Source organism: Anolis sagrei, chromosome X, assembly GCF_037176765.1.
Source record: "Anolis sagrei isolate rAnoSag1 chromosome X, rAnoSag1.mat, whole genome shotgun sequence".
Classification (NCBI taxonomy): Eukaryota; Metazoa; Chordata; class Lepidosauria; order Squamata; family Dactyloidae; genus Anolis; species Anolis sagrei.
Window position 1 is genome coordinate 59,039,088 of NC_090034.1, and position 17,228 is coordinate 59,056,315.

Here is a 17,228-nt window from a genome sequence, read left to right on the forward strand (position 1 = left end):
GTTGGGAGGACAATAGCTTTATAAACAAGCACCTTGGTCTCCCTATGAATGTCCCAGTCCTCAAACACTCTCTGCTTCATTCAGAAAAAGGCTGCACTCGCAGAGCTCAGGCAGTGTTGTATTTCAGTATCAATGTTGATTTTTGTTGCAAGGTGGCTTCCAAGGTAGTGGAAACGGTCAACATTTTCTAATGTTATACCATTAAGCTGGCATTGCAGAGGGATTGACTGGTGACTAAAGAGCACTTTAGTTTTCTCGATGTTCAGAGCGAGACCAAGCTTTTTGTATGTCTGCAAAAGCGTTTAAAGCGGCTTGTAGGTCTTCTTCTGAATGTGCATAGACTACATTATCATCAGCATACTGGAGTTCTATAACAGGTGTTGTTGTGACCTTGGCTTTGGTTTTTAGTCTGCTGAGGTTAAATAGTTTGCCATCTATTTGATAGATGATTTCCACTCTGGTGGGAAGCTTCCCATCAACAAGATGAAGTATCATAGCGATGAAGATGGAAAATAAGGTTGGGGCAGAGAGATAAATAGATGATAAATGAGTGTGCCTCGGCTTTTGGCTTTTGAAACACCCTCCTCTCTTTCTCCAATGCAGGCTCCGCGCCTGGACCTCCTGTGGCTCGACCGTCCATGCCTTCCGCCAGGAGTGCGCCCACCGGGGCCCTGGGCCCCTCAGCGCCACCTGCAGCCTGGAGGCCATGCCCAGGTTTGCCTTCTCCTCCGAGGACGAGAGCCCTTCCCGGGCCCCGGCCAAGCGGGAGCGTCCCGTCTTCGTGGTGGGGGACCCCGAGGCCCTCCCGCCCTCCTTGAAGGGCCCCAGCAAACCCTCGGCACTGGCAGGTACGTCCACGCGTGTCAGGTTCTCAAACTCCTTTTAGACTACAAGAAAAACAAAATGATGGGTTATATAGTCTCCTGCCCACACGTACGTCCCCCTCCAGCCTTCCTCAATTCTCATAACAAAGACTAGCTTATCAACTCAGTCTTTCCCTCCTCCTCTTCCTCCTTGCATTCTATGTCAGGTTGACCAATTTGGCCTTTGTCACATGGCTGGAATTGGCATCCTGACAGTGTGTGCTGAAGGGGTTTCTGGAGCCTTAGGATAGCCACAACTTTCCCCAACCGAACCTTGGGAGAAATGACTCCCTTGGATTGCAAAATGTCAAAGGACAAACTTTGCCCTTATATAGGCAGACCCTAAATTTCGAACAAGATCGGTTCTATGTATTGTCGAAGGCTTTCATGGCTGGAATCACTAGGTTCTTGTGGGTTTTTTCGGGCTATATGGCTATGTTCTAGACGCATTTTTCCTGACGTTTCGCCTGCATCTATGGCAAGCATCCTCAGAGGTAGTGAGGTCTGTTGGAAATAGGAAAATGGGTTTATATATCTGTGGAATGACTGGGGTGGGGCACAGAGCTCTTCTCTGCTGAAGCTAGGTGTGAATGTTTCAGCTGACCACCTTCATTAGCATTTGAAGGCCTGGCTGAGCCTGGGAAAATGTTTTGTTGAGAGGTGTTAAGATGTGCCTGGTTGTTTCCTCTCTGCTGTTTTGCTGTTGTAATTTTAGAGTTTTTTTAATACAGGTAGCCAGATTTTGTTCATTTCCATGGTCTCCTCCTTTCTGTTGAAATTGTCCACATGCTTGTGGATTTCAATGGCTTCTCTGTGTAGTCTGACATGGTGGTTGTTGGTGTGGTCCAGCATTTCTGTGTTCTCAAATAATATAATGTGTCCAGGCTGGTTCATCAGGTGCTCCACTATGGCTGACTTCTCTGGTTGAAGTAGTCTGCAGTGCCTTTCATGTTCCTTGATTCATGTTTGGGCAATGCTGCTGCGTTTGGTGGTCCCGGTTCTGTAGGCTTGTTCTTAAGTTGAATTTGCATATAAGTCGGGACAGCGGCATTTCTTAAGCATAACTCCATATACAGTAGAGTTTCGCTTATCTGACATAAACAGGCCAGCAGAATGTCAGATATACGAAAATGTCAGATAATACGAAGTCTCCTACTGTTACCCATCCGACGTGGCACTACAAACCTAGAATACTAACAACAGGGACTCAAAGCATTAAGGCAAGGCAATGTCTCGGGGTGAGGGCGCCCCAGCAGGAAGTGCCCGGATGCGAAAGAGGAGCGTGGAAATCACAGAGGGAAGGAGGGAGGGTGCTTCCACTTCGTGTCCTGCCGCTTTTTCCCCCTTCCTCCCTCCCTCACTCCTCTTCCTCCTCCTCGTCTTGCCTTTTTCACTTATTGGCAATGGAGACAGAATTGGGGAGCACACCTTTAATTGAAGGGGAAGTGCTAGAGGAAAAGGGATTGTGGCGCAGCTGGCTGAGTGTCAGCTGCATTAAGATCACTCTGACCAAAAGCTCATGAGTTCGAAGCCATCCCAGGTTGGAGTGGGTTTCCAACCAATTGTGTGCAGCCTGTTGTCGACCTTTGCAACCCGAAAGACAGTTGCATCTGTCAAGTAGGAAAATAAGGTCCCACCTTAAAAGTGTGGGGAGGCTAAATTAACTGATTTATGAGGCCATAAAAAAGACTCCAGCAAAAGCATTCCAGCGGGGAAGCATGCGGGGATTGCGGAAGTGCTTCATCAGCATCGCAGATGGACGATGAAAGCGACAGATTTCCCTGGCGGCCAGAAAAAAAGTTAAATATAGCCTCTGCGTATGTCTGTATATGTTTGTATGTCAAAAATTGGCATTGAATGTTTGCCATATATGTGTACACTGTGATCGGCCCTGAGTCCCCTGCAGGGTGAGAAGGGCAGAATATAAAAGCTGTAAATAAACAAACAAACAAATAAATAAAAGGGGGGCATCGGATAAGAGCATTGGATAAGACGGAAGGTCGGATAAGTGAGAATCTACTGTATATATAAGTTTTGGCTCATATAAGGAAGGGATATAATTCCTGTGAGGTTTGTTTTGCTATCTGAGGGGAAGGTTCCTCTCACTTCCTGTTGTCTCAGCCCTTAACTAGGAATTGCTTGTAAGTTGGATGTTTATAACTCGAGGACTACCTGGATGGATAGATAGATAGATAGATAGATAGATAGATAGATAGATGAGATAGATGAGATAGATATCGTATCCTAGATTTGGGAGGGACCTCCAAAAACCACCCAGTCCTGCCCCCTTCTGCCAGGTCGGAAGGCACCATCGGGGAAGATTCCTCGCACTTCCTGTTGTCTCAGCCCCATTGTTTTAATTAGGAGTCGTTTGTAAGTCAGCCGTTCGTAACTTGGGGACAGTTTGCACATAAGAAGGCTGAATGGGAGGGTAATGAGAGGGGAAGGCCCTGTGGTTGCTTCTCATCTCCAAATGGGTGTCTCTCCTCCATGCAGCCGACCTGGCCAGCTTAAACCGGGTCCGCCTCCGGAGCAACAGCACTGGCGCCAAACACTCCACCCCGAGGGCCTCGGAGGCTGAAAGTGGGAGGCGAATGGGGACCCCCAAGGAGAGCCCCGCAAAGCATCAGCATCAGCAGCGCCTGGCCTCGGGCGGGAGGGTGCCCAAGTCGGCGTCTGTCTCGGCCCTTTCGCTCATCATCAGTTCAGGTCAGTCCTGAGAGACACCCTTCCACTGTGGCTTTCTTCTCCTCTAGACACAGACCTTATTTAGCAATACAGGTCTTCCTTTATTCCCCAGCAAAAGGGTGTCCACCTGATCCGGGTTCTGATCAATACAATCAATGCAATCCCATGGAAAGGAGTAGATGGGTTCCTTTTACATTCTTTCAAAAAGATAACCTGAGGATAGTTTTCAAGGAAGTTGAATATCTACAACAAGTATAGAAAGAACAGCAAGGAGTGCCAATATTCTTAGATGCAAATAAAGCCTTTGATAACCTCTCTTGGGTTTTTTTTTAAAATAGATGGACTATGTACTATTGACAATAGACTGCAGATAAAACTTTAGAAATGGAATAAATACAGTTTATTCGGGACAAAGTGTAATAATAATAATCATCATCATCATCTTTATTTATATAGAATCATAGAATCAAAGAGTTGGAAGAGACCTCATGGGCCATCTAGTCCAACCCCCTGCCAAGAAGCAGGAATATTCGAAGGCAATGTTGTGTCCAAATTTCATTTTATTCTAAAAGCACATACGAATTGGCACGCAATGCTGTGTCAAAATGGCAAGTTAATCAACGGACTACTTTTCGAGTTTTGCGAGCACAAACATACGCAGGCTGAGATTTTATTTTAAAAGATTTGCATTGGGGATGGCTTTGAATTTCATTGTATGATGTACAAAGACGATAAAGTTGTTCTATTCACTATCCATGATTCGTTCTTCCTTTGCAGACGATTTCGGCGGGGGCGCCCTGGTGAGCCCCATCTCCCCCCGTTCGCTCTCCTCCAACCCTTCCTCCCGGGATTCCTCCCCGAGCCGGGACCCTTTGTTGGGGTGTGCTGGCTTGCGGCCCCCCATCGTCATCCACAGCCAAGGCAAGAAGTACGGCTTCACCCTTCGCGCCATCCGGGTCTACATGGGCGACAGCGACATCTACGCCGTCCACCACATGGTTTGGGTGAGCAGCAATAACAACAACAACATCAACAACATCATCATTGTACCTTCCCTCAATCTACCATTTTGGCACAGTCAAGGGGAGCACCAATTCCCCATGGCTTTAAAAAAATCTATATGTTTATTATTATATTTTCAGCCATATACGTGCTGTTAGAAAGGGTGGCTCCAAAATCTCAAAGGGGATTAAATATTTAATAATAATAATAATAATAAACCTTTATTTATACCCCGCTAACATCTCCCGAAGGACTTGGTGCGGCTTACAAGAGGCCGAGGCCCAACACATCAATAAAACAACAGCATAACAAATACAACAATAAATAAACTCATAAACTCATAAAACAAAACAATAAACATTAAAAGACTAGCAGTAAACATTAGACAATAACACCACGACGCATTTAAAACTAAGGCTGGGCCAAATGTAATGATTAAATTTTAAAAATGCTGGACATGACAGGTGAAATGGATAGGTTTTTGGGGATACGTGCAGTGTGCAGACAATCTTAAATCTCTAGTAAAGTGCATTTGGGACATGATGCTTGGAGTTTCCTATTCTGGGAAGGGACACTGGAACAGCCACGTCTTCAAGCTCTTCCTAAAGACTGTCAACGTTGGGGCTTGTCTGATGTCCTTGGAGAGAGAGTTCCAGAGTTGGGGGGCCACCACGGAGAAGGCCCTGTCCCTTGTCCCCACCAATCGCGCTTGCGACGCAGGTGGGATCGTGAGCAGGGCCTCTCCAGATGATCGGAGAGATCGTGTGGGTTCGTATACGGAGATACGGTCGCGCAGGTAGGCGGGATCCAAACCGTTTAGGGCTTTGTACGTAAGCACCTGCACCTTGAATTGGGACCGGAAAAAGAACGGCACCCAATGGAGCTCCTTAAACAGGAGGGTTGACCGCTCCCTGTAAAGAGCACCAGTTAGCAACTTGGCCACCGCCCGTTGGACCAGTTGGAATTTCCGGGCCGTTTTCAAGGGCAGCCCCACATAGAGCGCATTGCAGTAGTCCAATCTGGAGGTGAGCAAGGCATGGACCACTCTGGCCAGATCCGCCCCTATTTGTTTCATTTGAAATTCGCAGTACCATAGCATCATATGAAGTGTGTATGTGTCCTATCTATCTATCTATCTATCTATCTTTGGCATGTATATGTCTCTATGTGTATGTGTGTTATATATGTCCAAGTGTGTGCACCCGTGTATGTATATATATATATATATATATATATATGTGTGTGTGTGTGTGTGTGTGTGTGTATATACATATGTATGTATGTGTGTATGTATGTGTATATATATATGCTTTGTCTGTGAATATGTGTGTATGTATGTATATATGCATGTATATGTGCGTATGTTGTCCTCTCACTGTATTTTCCTCCACCTGTGTGAAAGCTTGTCTTCATTACTCCGTCTCCTATGAGTTTATTCCCTCACAAACATTTCTTTTTCTCATCCAGAGTTTTATCATTTTATGTTGTCTATGTGGTCCACTCAGTGTGATGGATTTCTCATTGCATTATCTTGTTCTGTTTTATTTTGCCTTGTTTTATTGTATTCCTATGTTTTCTCTATTTTGTTGTGGTGTCAGTTCTGTTGTTTTGTTTTTATTTTATTGTATTTTGCTGTAATGTATTTCTGAGCTCGGCCTCATGTAAGCCGCCCCGAGTCCCCTTTGGGGAGATAGTGGCGGGGTATAAATAAAGTTGTTTCTTATTTTTATTATTATTATAAACACAACAAGATGAGTCTACAGCAGACACTCTGCTGGCTGTTGAATTGGATCACACTTCGGACACTTCCCAAGTGTCTAGGACTGTGTGATGTATTGGCGAATAATGCGTGCAGATCCCAGTAAGGTGGCCTTAGATGGTAATTTTGTCAGCGCCAATTGTGTTTAAGTGCAGGCCAAGGTCTTTAGGCACTGCACCCAGTGTGCCGATCACCACTGGGACCACCTTGACTGGTTTGTGCCAGAGTCTTTGCAGTTCGATTTTTAAATCCTCATATCATGTCAGCTTTTCCAGTTGTTTCTCTGCAATCCTGCTGTCACCTAGGATTGCGACATCGACGATCCATACTTTGTTTTTTAACACGATTGTGAGATCAGGAGTATTATGCTCCAAAACTCTGTCTGTCTGAATCCGGAAGTCCCAGAGGAGTTTGGCGTGTTCATTCCCTGTACCTTTTTCCAACTTGTGATCCCACCAGTTCTTTGTTGGTATTTGTGGCACAAGTTCCAGTGAATCATCTGAGCAACGGTGTTATGCCTCTGCTTGTAGTCTGTCTGTGCGATCTTCTTGCAGCAGCTGAGGATGTGATCTATTGTTTCATCTGCTTCCTTGTAGAGTCTACATTTGGGATTATTATTATTATTATGTGTATATATGTGTGTGTGTATACATGTATGTACATGTGCCTATATCTGTGTGTATGTATGTGTGTACATGCACACACATATATACATATATTTTTGGTATATATAAAATGAATGTGTGTATATGTTTGTACCTCAAAGGGATCCTTCATGGCTTGGAATTTGAATTTAGTAGACATACCCTTCATCTCCATGCAGTCATGACCTTGGAGGTGTCTACGGACAACGCTGGCTCTTCGGCTTAGAAATGGAGATGAGCACCACACCCCAGAGTCAGACATGACTGGACTTAATGTCAGGGGACTACCTTTACCTTACTACCCTTCATTAGTACCCAATTCCCAGTCTAGCTAACAGGAGTATGATTTGGTCAGATTTTAATAGCTTCTTTATGAGAACGCCATGGTCAACCATTCTTTCTCTCTTTGTCCCCGCAGAGCGTGGAAGAAGGCAGTCCAGCCCAGGAGGCCGGCCTGCGAGCTGGAGACCTCATCACTCACGTGAACGGGGAATCGGTGCTGGGCCTGGTGCACATGGACGTGGTGGAGCTGTTGCTGAAGGTGGGCCATGGAGTGTGGCCCCAAAGGGCATAAACAAAGGGAACCAGCTCAGAGTTCATGTTGGAGGGGGTCCAAATACCATCCATTTTGCACTAGACTCAGTCTATCTAGTAAACTCACAGGATCCATCGAAGTGTTGATGCAGACACCCCCCCCCCTTATATATCTCTAGTCCTTCTTTACTTCCCAATCAACGACTAGAAACAAGGAGATGAAAAATTACAAGAGTTTAAAATCTGTGGAACTAAAGCGCCATGTTTGACTGTTTCTGAATCGTGGGTTTTTATAGTCCCAAATTGATGCAATCGCGCACGTATGCATGCGCGAACGCACGGAATCTGACTTTATTTTTTCCTCTGTTATTTTCCCCTTTCAAAAAGTATTTGTTGAAATTAATGTCATACCATCAATGGATCTATATATATAAATGCTCTGTGCATAATGAGTACCTTAAAAACAAAAGAACCCATGAACGAAATCACACCAAATTTGGCGACAAAACATCTCACAACACAAGGAGTGACCATCACTCAAAAAATTATGATTTTGTCATTTGGGAGTTGTAGTTGCTGGGATTTATTGTTCACCTGTAATCAAAGAGCATTCTGAACTCCATCAGCGATGGAGTTGAACCAAATTTGGCGCACAGAACTCCCATGACCAACAGAAAATACTGGAAGGGTTTGGTGGGCATTGACCATGAGTTTGGAAGTTGTAGTTCACCTACATACAGAGATCACTGTGGACTCAAACAATGACGGTTCTGGACCAAACTCTACACGAATACTCAATATGCCCAAATGTGAACACTGGTGGAGTTTGGGGGAAATTGACCATGACATTTGGGAGTTGCAGTCACTGGGATTCACAGTTCACCTACACTCAAAGAGCACTCTGAACCCCACGAACAACAGAATCGGGGAAAACTTCCCACACAGAACCCCCATGACCAACAGGAAATACTTAAGGCCATCCAGTCCAACTCCATCCACCAGGGCAAGAAAACATAATTAAAGTCCTCCTGACAAAGAGCCATCCAGTCATAGATACAGATAGATAGATAAATAGATAGATAGACAGACGGACAGACAGACAGACGGATGTGATTCACACACACACACAGATATAGTATCATAGATTTGAAAGGGACCCCTAAAGAAGGACAATGATATGTTGCATGTTCCAGAGTAGGCAAACCAGATACTCTCCACATCAACACTGACAAAGACACAGCAAGAAATACTCTTTACCCACAAGCATAAAGAAATTACATATATTAGAAACCAACACTTTCTCATTACTTTATTTTCCAGATCAACAGGTTGGGCCACAGCAACGCGTAGCAGGGGACAGCTAATATAATATAATATAATATAATATAATACAGTAGAGTCTTGCTTATCTGACATGAACGGGCAAATTTCCCACACAGGACCCCCTTGACCAACAGAAAATACTTAAGGCCGTCCAATCCAACTCGCTTCACCAGGGCAAGAAAACGTAATCAAAGTCCTCATGACAAAGAGCCACCCAGCCATAGATATAGACAGATAGATAGATGGATTGGGAGTTGTAGTTGCTGGGATTTATAGTTCACCTGCAATCAAACAGCATGATAGAATTGAGCCAAATGTGGCACACAGGACTCCCATGACCAACAGAAAACACTAGAAGGGTTTGGTGAGCATTGACCTTGAGTTTGGGAGTTGTAGTTCACCTACATCCAGAGACTACCATGGACTCAAACAATGATGGATCTGGACCAAACTTGGCACGAATATTCCATTTGCCCAAATATGAACATAGATGGAGTTTGGGGGAAATAGACCTTGACATTTGGGAGTTGTAGTCACTGGGATTCACAGTTCACCTACAATCAAAGAGTGTTCTGAACCCCACAAATGACAGAATTGGGGCAAGCCTCCCACACAGAACCCCCATGACCAACAGAAAATACTCAAGGCCATCCGGTCCAACTCTCTTCATCAGGGCAAGAAAACGTAATCAAAGCCCTCCTGACAAAGAGCCATCCAGCCATAGATATAGATAGATATATATGATTTACACACAGAGAGATATAGTGTCATAGATGTGAAAGGGACCCCTAAAGAAGGACAATGGTATGTTGCATATTCCAGAGTAGGCAAACCAGACACTCTCCCCATCAACACTGACAAAGAAAGACCAAAAAATACTGTTTACCCACAAGCATAAAGAAATTACATATATTAGAAACCAATACTTTCTCGTTATTTTCCAGATCAACAGACTGGGCCACAGCAATGCGTGGCAGGGGACGGCTAGTACTTAATGAAAATAAGACATTCCTTGAAAATAAGCCATAGTGTGTCTTCCTGAGGAAAAATAAATATAAGACAGTGTCATTTTCAGGGAACACACGGTATTCTAAAATAATGGTGAATTTTCAATCACCAAATGACCAAGAAAGGTTATGAATGAGCAATTAGGAAAACTATCCTAAAAACAAGAATTATATGTCATGGTTAAAATTGGAATAACTCAAAGCAAGAGAATGGGCAGAGCTGTATTTGTACAAAGTTATGTGTATGATGGGAGCAGGCGTACTGGCTATCTAGAGGGACCCCCCTTTTTTCCCTGCATGGGGTTTGACAACAGCATATCCCCTTAAAGAGCCATTCACTTTGCAATTTCACGTTTGCCATTTGCCTTGCAGAGCGGGAACAAAGTGGCGCTGAGGACCACCGCCCTGGAAAACACCAGCATCAAAGTGGGTCCGGCCCGGAAGAACAGCTCCAAGACCCGGATGGCCAGGCGGAGCAAGAAGGGCCGGAAACGAGACAGCCAGGACAGGTAGGGTGACCAAAATAGAATTACGATGTGGAACTAATATTAAGAAATAAAAACGGCAGACGTCCTTGGGACCCGAAGGGTGATGTGCTTCTTCTTCTCTGCCTCCCGGTAGGAGGAAGTCTCTCTTCCGGAAGATCTCCCGGCAGCCCTCCTCCTCTGCTGCCTCCGCCTCGGTTCTCCACACCAGCCGCAGCTATTCCTCGGGGCTCCACCACTCCCTCTCCTCCGGCGAGAGCCTCCCGGGGTCCCCCACCCACAGCCTCTCTCCCGGGCCCACACCCCCCTGCCGAAGCCCTGCCCCAGATGCCCCCCCAGGTAAGCCGGAACCCATCATTCTTTTTTCTCTTTCTATCATCTACGTCTGTTTGTCATCTCTCTCTTTCTCTCATCTATCATCTATCTATATTGTTAGGAGATTCCTCATATCCCAAGGATGGTAGTCCTCCAAGTGTAGTGTCTTGGTGGTGGGTCCGTAGGTGGAGTCCTATTCTTGAGCCGCAGTGAGAACATCTGTTTCCAGGTGGAAGGTGGTCCCAGTCAGGGTTGGCTTGATGCTCCTTCCTCTTGGCACATTTCTCCCTTTCGCCCTCCATTTGTGCCTCTTCTAATTCTGCAGCACTGCTGGTCACAGCTCACCTCCAGTTAGAGTGCTCAAGGGCCAGGACTTTATTTATTTATTATTTATTTATTTCAAAGTTTTCTATACCAACCTTCTCACCTCATTGAGGGACTCAGCCCGGTTTCCAACCATAAAAACACATACAATCAGTAAAATATCATAGTTCACAATTACAGTAACACATTTAAAATAACAATATATTTAAAACTACGGTGGTCAGTCGTCATATTAAAATCAAATATACATCATCTTCCATACAAAATCCTAGGGTGTCGTCTCATTCATCGAAATCCTGTCTCCACAACCACGTTTTCACCCGTTTCCTAAATGTCAGGATAGAAGGGGCGGTTCTGATCTCCGGTGGGAGAGAGTTCCAGAGTCGCGGGGCCACCACCGAGAAGGCCCTGTCCCTCGTCCCCACCAGGCGTGCCTGTGCGGCCGGTGGGACCGAGAGCAGGGCCTCTCCAGACGATCTTAATAATCTTGATGGTTCATAAGGGAGAATACGTTCAGAGAGGTAAACAGAGCCGGAGTCGTTTAGGGCTTTATAGGATAACACCAGCACTTTGAATTGTGCTCGGAAGCTAATTGGCAGCCAGTGGAGCTGGTGTAACAGCGGAGTGGTGTGCTCCCTGTACCCCGCACCCGTTAGTAATCTGGCTGCCACGCGTTGGACTTGCTGCAGCTTCCGGGCAGCAAACCTGGGGCTCCAGGCTCAGCGATGAGTCCAGGAGAACTCCCAGACTGCGAACCTGCGAACAGTGTCTGTGCCACAGTTTTTAAGGTTGGCTTTAAGCCCATCTTTAAATCTCTTTTCCTGTCCACCAACATTACGTTTCCCGTTTTTGAGTTCGGAGTAGAGTAACTGCTTTGGGAGATGATGATTGGGCATTCGGGCAACATGGCATTCAGTTCAGTGGAAATTATGGCGTAGGATCATCGCTTCAATGCTGATGGTCTTTGCTTCTTCCAACATGCTGACATTTGTCCGCCTGTCTTTTACCCAATAGATTTGCAGGATTTTTTGGAAGTAACGCTGATGCAATCATTCCAGGAGTTGCGTGTGACGTCTGTAGACAGTCCATGTTTCGCAGGCGTATAGCAGGGTCCGGAGGGGAATGGCTTTATAAACAAACACCTTAGTCTCCCTACAGATGTCCCAGTTCTCATACACTTTCTGCTTCATTCGGAAGAATGCTGCGCTCTCAGAGCTCAGGCGGTGTTGTATTTCAGTGTCAGTGTTGACTTTTGTGGAAAGGTGGCTGCCAAGGAAGCAAAAATGGTCAACATGTTCCAATGTTACGTCATTAAGCTGTATTTCTGGCATTGCAGAGGGATTGGCTGTGCCTGCTGGAAGAGCACTTTGGTTTTCTCCATGTTCAATGAGAGGCTGAGCTTCACGTTCGCTTCTGCAGAGGTGTTTAGAGTGGCTTGTTTCTTCTAAATGCGCACAGACTGTGTTATCATTAGCATATTGGAGTTCTATAACAGATCTATAAGGTAGATATATAATATCTACTGTTATCATGTACAAATTATCTTTTTCTCCAACAGTAGATGATAGATAAGGTAGATATATTACTATATATCTATCTTATCTATTATCTACTGTTATCATCTATCAGTAATCTTTTTCTCCATATCTATCTATCTATCTATCTATCTATCTATCTCATTTATATATCATCTATCTATCTATCTATCTATTTATCTATCTATCTGTCTGTCTGTCTGTCTGTCTGTCTGTCTGTCTATCTGTGTGTCTTTTTCTATCATCTATGCCTGTCTGTCATCTCTCTCTCATCTATCAATATATCTACCTCATCTATTTCTATCATCTATCATTCATCTCTTTCTCTAGATCTCTCTATATCATTTCTCTCTCCCTATATCATCTAAATCCCTAAAATCAGTAGATATATGAATATTTGTGAAAGTTGGGGGGAATGATTCCCTCCTATCTTGTGTCATCGTATAGAAAATTCAAGGCGATCGCTCTTGTTGTTCATAAAAAACATTTTTAAAAAAAATACATCCCCAAAATCTGTGGATAAGTGAAACATTCCAAAACTTGATGGGCTAACAGTGGTCAACAGTGTATTACCATTATAGCAAGTTTCACCCCAATAACTGTAAAAATGAGGAAGAAGGGAGCCCCTGAAGTTTCCCCACTTTCGCAATGACTATAACGAAAAAAGGAATTAAATTTTGTTACTCTCATCATAGTCACACAATTTTCACTAACAACACTTTGGAAACACTTTAGAAACAAAACACCGGCACCCCCCAGTTTTGTAATTACTTTTGAAACAAGTTTATATCGATTGCACATGCCTAATATCTATCTTTCTATCAATACTCTCTCGCTGTGGCCCAGTCTGTGTACATGTGTTTTGTGTGTGTATATATTTGTGTATATGTGTGTTTCATAGAATCATAGAATCAAAGAGTTGGAAGAGACCTCATGGGCCATCCAGTCCAACCCCATTCTGCCAAGAAGCAGGAATATTGCATTCAAATCACCCCTGACAGATGGCCATCCAGCCTCTGTTTAAAAGCTTCCAAAGAAGGAGCCTCCACCACACTCCGGGGCAGAGAGTTCCACTGCTGAATGGCTCTCACAGTCAGGAAGTTCTTCCTCATGTTCAGATGGAATCTCCTCTCTTGTAGTTTGAAGCCATTGTTCCGCGTCCTAGTCTCCAGGGAAGCAGAAAACAGGCTTGCTCCCTCCTCCCTGTGACTTCCTCTCACATATTTATACATGGCTATCATATCCCCTCTCAGCCTTCTCTTCTTCAGGCTGTTTGCATATATATATACACACACACATGAATGTAGTTTTGCACATGCGTTGTAATGTATTTTTTTTTGTTTTTTGTTTTGCTTTTTAAGTCCCTTCTGAAGTGTTTTTCAGTTTTTTTATGAGTGATGGTCACTCATTGGCCCGATAGGTGTCTTGTGTCCAAATTTGGTGTCAATTCGTCCAGTGGTTTTTGAGTTATGTTAATCCCACAAACAGACATTACATTTTTATTTATATAGATTTATTTATATTCCACCCTTCTCACCCCACAGGGGACTCAGGGCGGATTACAATGTACATATACATGGCAAACATTCAATGCCATAGACACACAAATATATAGACAGACAGTCAGAGCTGCTCCAAGCCCCAGGGGAGTGGCGGCATATAAGTTCGAATAATAAATAAATAAATAAATAAATAAATATTTAAAATTCCAACTTTTTCTGGCCACCAGGGGAACTTTCACTTCACCGTCCATCCGCAACACTGATGAAGTACTTCCTCATTCCCCGCATGCTTGCTGGAGATTTTTATGGCTTCATAAATTACACTAGTTAAAAATCTATCTGTCTATCTGTTGTTGTTGTTGAGTGTCTCCAAGTCTTTTCCAACTCACAGCAACCTTATCAGAAGATTTCGCAAAAAGTGTGCAACTGGCTTTGGTGTCAACACAATTAAACATGCTGTGGAGAGCATGCAAGACAGCCATTTTTCTCATCTCCTCCTCCTTTTCTTCTGCAGATGCATCCTCCTCACCGCAGAGCACCTCCCCGGTGTCCAGCACTCCGACCTCCCCTGCGGGCCACATCCGGCCCAGCTCCCTCCATGGCCTGGGGCCCAAGCTGAGCGGCCAGCGATACAAAGTGGGCCGCCGCAAGTCTACCAGCAGCATCCCCCCCTCCCCACTGGCCTGCACCCCCTCCTCCTCTTCCTCCTCCTCCTCCACAGCTCCTCATCCCACCTCCCCACAACGCTCCCCTTCCCCACTCCCCTTCCCCAAAGTCCCCCCAACCTTCCAGGGCAAGACCCTCTCCCCACCTGTTGTTGCCCGCCAAGCCGCCCGACCCCGCTCAGCCGAAGGCTCCCGCTCCCCACTCCTGAAGAGGGTCCAATCGGCTGAGAAGATCCCTGCCAGCCGGAAGACAACCCACGTGCCAGGGGATGAAGACCCCATCGAAAGCCCTGAGGGGGGATCCCGCCTCCGGGACTGGTCTGGCGGAGGCTTTGGGTCTGACCACCAGGAGGTGGTGGTCATGCGGCGACTGAACCTCTCAGAGCGCCGGGACTCCTTCAAGAAGCAGGAGGCTGTCCAGGAGGTCAGCTTCGACGAGCCTGAGGCCGCTGGAGGGGAGCCCCCCACGGAGAAGCGGACCCCAACGAGACGGGCGGGCCTCCACACAGCTCCCTGGGTGGCGGAGGTGCCCGGCCGCACACCTGTGCCCCACATTGCGGTCCAAGGGGCTGATCCTCCAGCAGCAGCGGCATCATGGGAGTGCCAAGCAGATCCTCCGGCATCGTCAGCCTCATGGGAATGCCAAGCATCCTACCCGCTCCGCCTGGAGGCCCGGGTGTACATCGAGCAAGCTGATGGAAGCACGGCTGTGGAGTACACCAGCGTCTCCTCCTCCCAGCGCCGGGAGTCTCTGCCAGACCCCCAAGATGACCCCCAGATTGGTCATAAAGAGGAGGAGGAGCCACCAGGGGTTGATTTGGAACCGTTGCCATAGATAAGAGCGCGCCTCCTTAAATGTGGGCCCCCCCTTTCTCCTTCCACTGGCCAGTTCTGACCTGTGTGCCCGTTATCCCTCCCTCGGGAGCAATTTTCCCTTTATTTACCCCATAGGGAAGGAAATAAGGATCTGATATGTTCCTTTTAACTGGACCTTTCCCTTTATTACCCTACCAAGAAGGAAAGAAGAGTCTGCTGCATTTCTCGTAACTGGACCTTTCCCCTTTGATTACCCAAAAAGAAGAAAATAAGGATCTGATGCATTTCCCTTTTAACTGGACCTTTTCCCTTTAGTACCCTTTGAAGAAAGACACTCTCAACTGGAGCTTTCCCTTTATTTACCCTACAAAGAAGGAAAGAAGAGTCCGATGCATTTCTGTCAACTGGACCTTTTCCCTTTATTTACCCTACGAAGAAGGAAAATTGAGGCCTCTTCTACACTGCCATATAATCCAGATTTATCAAAGCAGCTTATCCACATTATGACCTGCTTTGAACTGGATTCTGTGAGTCTACACTGTCCATATAATCCAGTTCAAAGCAGATCATCTGGCAGTGTAGATAGGAGGCCTATGGGTCTGATGCATTTCTCTCAACTGGATCTTTTCCCCCTTATTATCTGTTTACGAAGATGGAAATAAGGGTCTGATGCATTTCTCTTAACAGAACCTTTCTCCCTTTATTTCCCTTTGGCTCTCTTTCCCCATCCGCCCCACTTCTTGATTCCTAAAATTCAGCCCCGCAACTCTGTATTATTTTTAATAATTTTTAAGGACCAAAAATGCCCTATAATAATAATTAATTTTTTAAAAAAATTGGGTTATTTAAGCAACTGCAGATAGATCTGTTGATGGAGATGGGCACAAAGCAGGAGCAACAATGAAGGTTGTTTTGGACGTTCTCTACATCTCTACATTTCTCTTTCGGCCAGACGAAAAGTCCCTGGCTGTCATCTCCAGTTGTGTTGAACCCCAATACTTATTGCACCCTCCCCCCAGTGAGACCAAATGATCTCCCCTTGGGAAGAGCATTTTGTGGAGGGACTACAACTCCCAGCAGTGCAGTTTGTGGGCCACCCCATTTTTCCAAAGGTTTGGATGCTTGACGCCTTCTGTTTCGGGACTGTTATTGGGAAGAAGTCATTCCTGTAGCTTTTGTACCACTTTTATTCTTACCGTTGTTGTTGTTTGAACATATTTTGATGCCAGAAAAGGGGGAATAATTATAACTATTACTACACTATGTAAAAAAAAATGCAAATTTTATTTTCTGTTCCTGGTTTAAAAGTGTTATTTCCTGTTAAACTGTGCGACCCTTACTTGAAAAGTAGTTGCTCTACTCCAGAAACTTTGTTTTTGTGGCACAAACCATGCTGAATGCATTGTGACTCGAGATAATTCATGGAAAAACTATCGCAAAATGTGCTGTTGCAGAAGGATGCCCTGCCCACAAAGACATTATTTTTGCAGTTTTTAAAGTTTAATAAACTTTTTTTGCAGGTTTCTTTTGCAGTTTTTAAAGTTTAATAAACTTTAATAAACTTGAACCATTGTATCGAAGGCTTTCATGGTCAGAATCAATGGGTTATTCTGAGTTTTCCGTACTGTATGGCCATGACCCAGAAGTATTCTCTCCTGACGTTTTGCTTGCATCTATGGCAGGCATCCTCAGAGATTGTGAGGTCTTTTGGAAACTAGGAAAATGGGGTTTATGCGGGGAGGTAACGGCGCTCCATGGAGTCATGC

At 45.2% G+C, this 17,228-nt stretch overlaps 1 protein-coding gene across 4 annotated transcripts in view; it reads left to right on the forward strand.

The window, feature by feature from the left end:
* The window catches only part of MAST3 (microtubule associated serine/threonine kinase 3), a 99,247-nt gene extending 82,329 nt beyond the window's left edge, over positions 1–16,918 (forward strand). For all 4 annotated transcript variants that reach the window (XM_060785745.2, XM_067473554.1, XM_067473555.1 and 1 more), the window contains 7 exons: positions 604–848; positions 3,360–3,572; positions 4,329–4,555; positions 7,375–7,497; positions 10,193–10,329; positions 10,442–10,644; positions 14,496–16,918. In XM_060785745.2, coding sequence (XP_060641728.2) covers positions 604–848; positions 3,360–3,572; positions 4,329–4,555; positions 7,375–7,497; positions 10,193–10,329; positions 10,442–10,644; positions 14,496–15,481 — 2,134 coding nt within the window. In that variant the 3' untranslated portion in view covers positions 15,482–16,918. The remainder of the gene's footprint in view (positions 1–603; positions 849–3,359; positions 3,573–4,328; positions 4,556–7,374; positions 7,498–10,192; positions 10,330–10,441; positions 10,645–14,495) is intronic.
* Positions 16,919–17,228: the final 310 nt, after the last annotated feature.